This window comes from Juglans microcarpa x Juglans regia, chromosome 6D (assembly GCF_004785595.1).
Source record: "Juglans microcarpa x Juglans regia isolate MS1-56 chromosome 6D, Jm3101_v1.0, whole genome shotgun sequence".
Classification (NCBI taxonomy): domain Eukaryota; kingdom Viridiplantae; phylum Streptophyta; class Magnoliopsida; order Fagales; family Juglandaceae; genus Juglans; species Juglans microcarpa x Juglans regia.
The window spans coordinates 3366051-3373544 of NC_054604.1; the positions used below are offsets into that span (position 1 = coordinate 3366051).

General features: G+C 37.7%; 1 protein-coding gene across 1 annotated transcript; it reads right to left on the reverse strand.

Moving 5' to 3' along the window:
* Positions 1 to 222: 222 nt before the first annotated feature.
* On the reverse strand, positions 223 to 6277 carry LOC121236098 (putative exosome complex component rrp40). Its single transcript, XM_041132595.1, has 10 exons — positions 6132 to 6277; positions 5915 to 5989; positions 5564 to 5650; positions 4753 to 4809; positions 3410 to 3502; positions 2077 to 2149; positions 1851 to 1926; positions 1387 to 1477; positions 1074 to 1197; positions 223 to 645 (listed from the first exon to the last, which is right to left on the reverse strand). The coding sequence occupies exons 1-10, from the start codon at positions 6180 to 6182 to the stop codon at positions 641 to 643; spliced, it is 732 nt and encodes a 243-aa protein (XP_040988529.1). The 5' UTR covers positions 6183 to 6277; the 3' UTR covers positions 223 to 640.
* Between the last annotated feature and the right edge of the window lie 1217 nt (positions 6278 to 7494).

Below are 7494 nucleotides of genomic sequence, written 5' to 3' on the forward strand. Positions count from 1 at the left end.
ACAATATTTACGCACTTCACGACTGTATTACTCATTATATACCCTAGTACATAATTAGACTAGGAGTTGGTGCTCAAAGATTCATCAGAAGAGTAGCTAATAAGTTCAGCTTTCAAGTTATATTTTCTCTGTACAGTTCTTTCCTTTTTTTCTTTTCCTGCGGCGGATGAAAAAAGAACAAGAAAATGAACAAGTAATCACTACAATAAAAGCGAAAAAGAGAGTGCCAACTAGAGTTTTATTAGCTCTTTAGTGCAGACAAGTAGAAGTTTAGGCAGAACTGAATCCAAATTCCAAAACATTTGGAAGTACATCCAAATTCACTAGAGACCGCTCTGCAGAAAGACAAAAAAATAAGATCCATTCTTATAAATTAATCTGCCTCGAAGTAATGCAAAATTGAATACAACTTTGAGGTCTAAGGATAACATAAAAATAAAACCCACAACGGTAATGTATTGACAACTCATTTCATATGGGATTCTATGACGGGTGGACAGAATAAGCAGAGAGGGCCAATGCTCAAGATTATGTGAGCATCGGCTTGCGTAGAAATTTTGTTGTCTTCGTAACCCCACGTCACCATGCTCTTCAACATTCGGTAGATTTGACAGCTACAGAGCATGCACTTCTTTAATTTTCACGCTGCAGAGAAAACGTTAAACAAGTTTGTTTCATTTTTTTTTTTTTTTTTTAGAATAATGTTAGTCTACGCTCTACCCTACTTCCATCCCATTACAATAAAATGCGACACTTTTTTTTTTTTTCTCTAATTTTTTTTATGAAGAACTGAGCTCACATGTACAAGAGTGATCCGTCTCAATTTTTATTAAAATACTCTCACTTATAGAATACCAGTAACAAATCCCCTGAGAACATGATAATCTTCCAACATATTTTTAAAAGAAAAATTTAAAGGTGATGGGCTATGCCAACTCACCATAATAATGGGATAGGATCATAGGAGTAGGATGAAGGCGTAGTTTGTAGAATTCTACGTTCGTAAAATGTAAAAGGCAATAACTTGAGCATGAGCAGTCAATGAATATGAATCACAAACTTCTATGACTAACTTGATAACTTCAAATTCTGAAGCAATTTCTCCACCATAATTCTCTGCTGTACCGCACTCAACGATTCTGAGTTCATAATTGCATTGGCAACAACAATGACTGCAGATGGAGAGGTGGCATTAACCTACAAATTAGTATAACATTGTGAGTTTTGTATCAGGAAGTGTCTTCAAGGTAGCATAAAACATGACCCAGTTTTAAGTCCAGCCCCACATTGCGCCTCAAGTCAAGAGAAGGTAATAGAACAAAAGAAATGGAATTAGGGGACAGTCTAGCCCAACAACAATAAGATAGTGCCTCAAGAAGTATATACCCAAACACGGCCGTTCAATCCAACTGCTATCTCAAAGGAAAGCTTCTTCCCTAAAGCATCAAGAACGGGACAAGTTGGCGAGCTCAGGAGACTAGATCAAAGACAAAAGTTATATCATTACAGATTAGAGAAGAAAGACAATCTCAAGCTTTATCACTATGCTTATAAACCAGGCTGCATCAGTTAAGTTTACCTACCGACAGGGTAAAGGGAAAAAGGAAAAAGTTATGCGTAGTGACAATGTGTTCAGACATGGAAACCATTTGCATTTGAAAGATATTTTTTTTTTTTTTTATAGGTAATCAAAGATAATATATTCATAAAAATAGGCAAAGCCCAAGTATATGAAATAGGCAAAGCCCAAGTACACAGGAAATATACATGAAAAAATGCCTAGCTAGAGGATACAATAGAAAGATCTATCAAACACCAAAAATGAGTTGAGTAGGGAGCATAATTCTCACGTTCTTGATAGACCAGTCGAAGATTCAAACATATAACCATCCTTAAGCTGGCCAAATTCTGCTGCTTTCCCACTGGCTGTAAAATGCAAGACAAGGAAATAAAAAGGTCACAAGTGCATGAAAAAATAAAATCAGCAAGGAACCTTGAGAAACTAGTAGAAGAAGTCAGAACCATAATGTATTTGTGGTACACATCAACAAAAACAAATAACAGATGAAAACCAACCATCAGTGCATGAGAGCTCTGGATTCATGCCAGGGTTTGCCTTCACAACCCGAACATAGAGCAAAGTACCTACCTGTAGCAAGATGCGATGACAAAAATGAAATATTGGCAGAAACACAATACACACCAAGTGCATAGTTATATTAATCAATAATCACTTTCTACCTGTGGATTGGATAAAGCACAAGACGATAAAGAATAAACAGCCAATGGTAAAAAATAGTGGCATCAGGTGATTTCAAATAATGAGATCAAAATTTCTTAGAAATAAAGATGTTTCAAAGACTATATCGTAATTTATAACAAAGAACTGATCACGGTGCACAGCTGGCACTCAGAGGATTCAAACAAGAAAAGGTTCATGCAACTACCTCATGGCTAAATATCATCCACGAAAAAAGTTCTCAACTTAATCCTTTAGCAGCTACAAGTTATCTAAAGGCTTTAATTTCTACAGTTCAGAGATTCACTTCATTCTTTAAGGAACCAAGTTGTTGGAAGAAAAGCAGCTAGATAGTAAGAGATACATAATGAGTAATTTCTACTACACAGCTTCACTAGCTTGTCTGTGTAAAAGTTTGAACACCAAGTTGTCCAGTAGTTGGCAGACATTGTAACGCTCTGGCCCCAGATTGGGAAAACGAATAAATCACATGGAGAGGATAAGTTATAAAGATAGTCATGGGCATTAAATCCCATGTTGACTACTTTCTAGATGAAACAGCGTTTAATAAGTGATTCAAGGGAAGTTTCAAATTGACTAGTATTTTGTAGTTTATAGCACAAACATGGCTAGAGCTTTCCCTGGGATGTTCCCTGTATTATTGGGGCACTGTATTACATGACCCCGAAGAGGATGCCAGGAACTTATGAAGAGGGAGTTTATAACACCTGGTCCCATATCCGATAAAGGAGTAACTCACACACAGTGGGTAGATTATAAAGATAGTAGTCGGTGCGACATGCCACATTGGCTACTTACTGGATGAAACTGGTCTTTATACGGTTTTTTTTTTTTTTTTAATTTTTTTATCTAAATAAACTGGGCTTTATAAGTGATTCTAGAGAAGCTTCAAATTGACTAGTCTTTTTTAGATTACAAAGTAGATGTAGCTAGCATTTTCGTTAGGTCATTACACACATATAAACCAATATTTCACAAACATCTCCTGCACAGACTTGATATTTATGTTTCTAGTTAGGTCAAGAAGATCCTCGACATCTTGCAGCTAGATTTTTGTCACCAACAGCAAAATCATGACCAACTATTCAAGTTGCCTTAAGAGGTAAAGATTTGCAACTGACATGCATATGACCTTTAACTTGCACACACCTCAAACTTTGGTATGTTTCTCCTAGTTCCTCCTTCAAATGCAAGCACAGGTAAGTATGCCAAAGCAGGTCCTTTAATGTCCACAAGAAAGTTCTGCAAATGAAGGACAAAAAATACAGGAAGGAGTTTTAAAATCACAAAAGCACATAACATTTTTGACATTACATGCTTCAAAGAGACAGAACAAAATAAGTCAATTTGCACAGAGAAGAGGGTATGTCGCTATTGAACAAATATAGCACAGGAGATATTGACCTCTATTAAGGAATAAGAATAAGGTCTAGAGCATCCTGAAAAACATATCTCAATAACAAACTACACTAGAAACAAAAAGTAGAAAGATACAGGTAGCATCACCTCCCATGTAAAAACATTTCTTCCAACTTTTTTATTTATAAGTAAAAGTAAAAAAACATTTCTTCCAACTAGGACATTCCAAGTTGAAGATTGAACCATTCTCCTCCCTGATATTTCTCTCCTCTCCTCCCTAAGCATCACCTCTGATAAGGTTTGTAAAACTATATTGATGGAAGAAGATCAATCACTGTAATCCTCAAGTCAACATTGTTGCGAGGCATTGGCTGTACATATATAACAAGTTGATCTAAACATCATGTTTTCTTCTTTTTGACAAGTTATTCCAACATATAATTCATTACCGCTGAAAAGACAACCATTCCATTTGAAAGCAGCTATACCAATTGCATTTATATTCTTTTTGGCTCCAACCTTTCTCTTCTTCTATGGAATCTAGAAGGTGAAAATCCAATGCTTTTGGAGCAGACTAAGTAGTGGCGTACATATATCTGGCCAGATGGGGCCACGATTCCATCAGAAGGACTATTTCTTCGGTCCAAATGGCCCACATGTTAAAGACAAGAGCCTCTATACCCATACCAAATGTATCGCCTTGTTGCCAAATTTCCTCACAACCATGGAACCCCTTCCTAAAATGACTTCAATTAATATCATCATCAAGATTGATCTGTTCAACATGCAGCACACTCACTGACAAACAACAAAAAGAGGGTAAAGTGCACTTTACCACCCTAAGGCCTAAGGTCTGTGATTGCTCCCTGATAAACTTTAATGTGAGCGATCAACCCCTTCACTTCTAGGATAAAGTATAACAGAAAATAGAGGGATGCTAACGGCTGTTGACACCATAAATTAAGGAGCTGATTGCCCAAACTTAAAGTTTAGGAGACATTGCAACTGGCCTCACAGTTTATAATGGAAAAAAGAAAAATACAATCTATTCAAAAGAGTAACATACATGCGTAAACAGAAGATTACTATTAGCATTAGAAAATTAATAAGAACAAATTCAATAAATTTCTTACATCTGCTTTAGAGTCTACGACAATTCCAAGAACAGAATCCCCTGCATGAGGCTCATACTGTAAAAAAAAAGGAAAAATTAAGACAATAAAATAAGATAATAAAATAAGAACAAGTTAAACTATTGAAAGCCGCTTGAAAGAACTGAAGCTTATGAAACATTTAAATATCAATAGCTCCCACTCTAAGTAAAATAATGGAAGCACCAATGGAGTATAGCTTCGCTAAAATAAATAAGCATCCATTTTCAATACAAAGACTGATCAATTTTCTATAGACTCCCCCTGCCCCCCGAAAAAAGGGGAAACAAGAAAAAGAAAGGTTTCGGTAACAAATATACATGTGTGTGTGTGTATGAAAGTATTCAAGATGGAAATGTGGCCTAAATTATGCTAATCCCGCTGTTGTTTTAATACCATTGCCGACCATAATATATAGCAATTTTTTTATCTGTAACAAAATGTTATTGATAACAATGATAGGCAATAGCCCATGTACACGGGATACATACAAGAGTATCACCTATGCATGATGATCTAGTGATACAAGAAATTCATGAAAGGTCATGCCAATCAAATCAATTATAATGGTCCAACGGAATAAAGTATTAAAAAAGAAAGTTCTAAGCAAGAAAATCCAAAATGGTATGCAGAGTAACTAAAAGAATCTGGCTTCAGCAATGCACAACCATAGTTAAGAACTCAAACATCATGAATTATAATAACGTAAACGTACTTTCAGACAAATAAAACTCACGAAAATTCATATATTGTCGATATCCACAGCCAGCCTACATTATAGTACCATACTAACCCTTTTCTGGGAGCTTTCGACCCAGTACTTGTTTGGCTTTGAGCACCTCAGCTTCCCTGCCTTCGTAACGGCAATAGCATCACAGTCCTGGAGATTTACCCACGATGAATACCGATGAACCTCTAATACGCAGATATTGTACGAATAAATACACACCCTCTGCTATATGCTATTGTTCCCCCATAAAGAAAAACTTTTTCCCACTCGATTAATATTTGCAGCAAAATAAAATAGATTCTGAACGAACATTAGGCGTAAAAGTAAAACGGGAGATTATTAAAACCACTTATTGTTAGTTTTAATTATTAAAAAAGAGGAATTGAATAGCGAAAGGAAACCCTAGTGACAGACCTGACGGAGACCCCCGCCGAGCTTAATGGTTTGGTTAGTCATGCTGTTGAGATCGAGAACCACATCCCCTGGTACCTAAACAACCCGCCACCACCGCCGCCACCACCACCCATTAGAATATAATCTTAATTTTCGTTAACAATTGTAGCCACTGTACGATGTCGAACTGGAAAAGGACAGAAAAAGAAAGAAGTATAGTGTCTGTGTGTGTACTCACGACTAACTGATCGACGAAGCTCGCTGGAGAACCGGACGGATTGTTTTCCATTATCTACTCAGAGAAGCCGTCGGCGCTGGAACGTCAAGAATTGGGCCGGGGGAGGGGGGGGTGTTTACTGAGGAACAACTGTAGTCTATAAGTGGGAGTGTCGCGGGAAAAAAAACACCGTATAAACGACACCGTTTTATGCCTACTTTGGAGAGAGAGGACATTTCGGTCTTTAGATAAAGTTCCTAACAGAGTTTTACAACGAGGTGCCCCCATCATGGACTGGTACCCCCATCCCCAGTCCAGGACAGTTTGGGTCTCGTACCTCAATTTCGCCTCCAGTGGAGTGGTATCCCAGTCCGGGACACAGATTGGCCCACACGACCGTCCGCCCCACCTCACTCATCGCCCATCCATAACGAAAAACAATCGTAAAATACTAAAAAGTTCAAAACAACAACAAAAGAAATCAAAACAACAACAGATTTAAGTAAATTCACAACCAATTGTCATGCGTCTCTTCTCAAACCCATGACCATTAGTACTTCAAGAAGGAGGAAGAGGAGAAGAAAAAGTGGAGGATAAGCCGAGGAGGAGGAGAAGAAGAAAAGGAAAAGGTGAAGAAGAGAAAGAGGAAGAGAAGAAGAAGAGTAGAGGAGACTTAGGAGAGAACGTGGGCACCACCGCATCGGCGAGAGGGAGAGAGAGAGAGAGGAAAGAGGAGGGGGTTTGGTTTTAAATTAAACCTAATCCTGAACGACGTCGTTTACGTCATTTTATTTTAAAAATAAAAAATAAAACTTAAGTAAAATGAGATTGTTTTGGAAAACTTTACAAAACAACGTTGCTTTATTAAAGAAACATATTTTTTTAAATATATATATAAATAGGTTAGGTTGGGTGGACAAGTAAGTCTCAGGCGTGTTTGGGCCTAATTCGAGCCCTACTCTTGGCTCCCAGCTGTGTGGTAGCATTCTCCCACATGGCCCCTCCAGGTCTACAGACGGGGCCCTCGCCCCTGCCAGGTGGATGTCGGATGGGGTGGGGCGAGTGGCGATGCCCGTCGCCTAGCCCTATTTTGTATTTGCTCGACATAAACTTTTTGTCTATCCATCAAATTGAATTCTATTTGTTTCTTGAGAAAAAGGTGCTCCTTAGATGAACTACAAATTGAAGGCATTTTGATGTGTTAAGACAACTCCGTTTTCGAAAGAATGGAGATTCTGAACCAGAGTACGGAAAAAACCTATTGCCAATCTCATTAATCTCTCAGGCATGTCTTGTATAGTGCATGGAAAGGGCTCACTTCGAGGGTGAGTGTCTCTAGAGGTAGAGAGAGAAAGGAAAAAAGTGATAACTAAATTGTCATAAA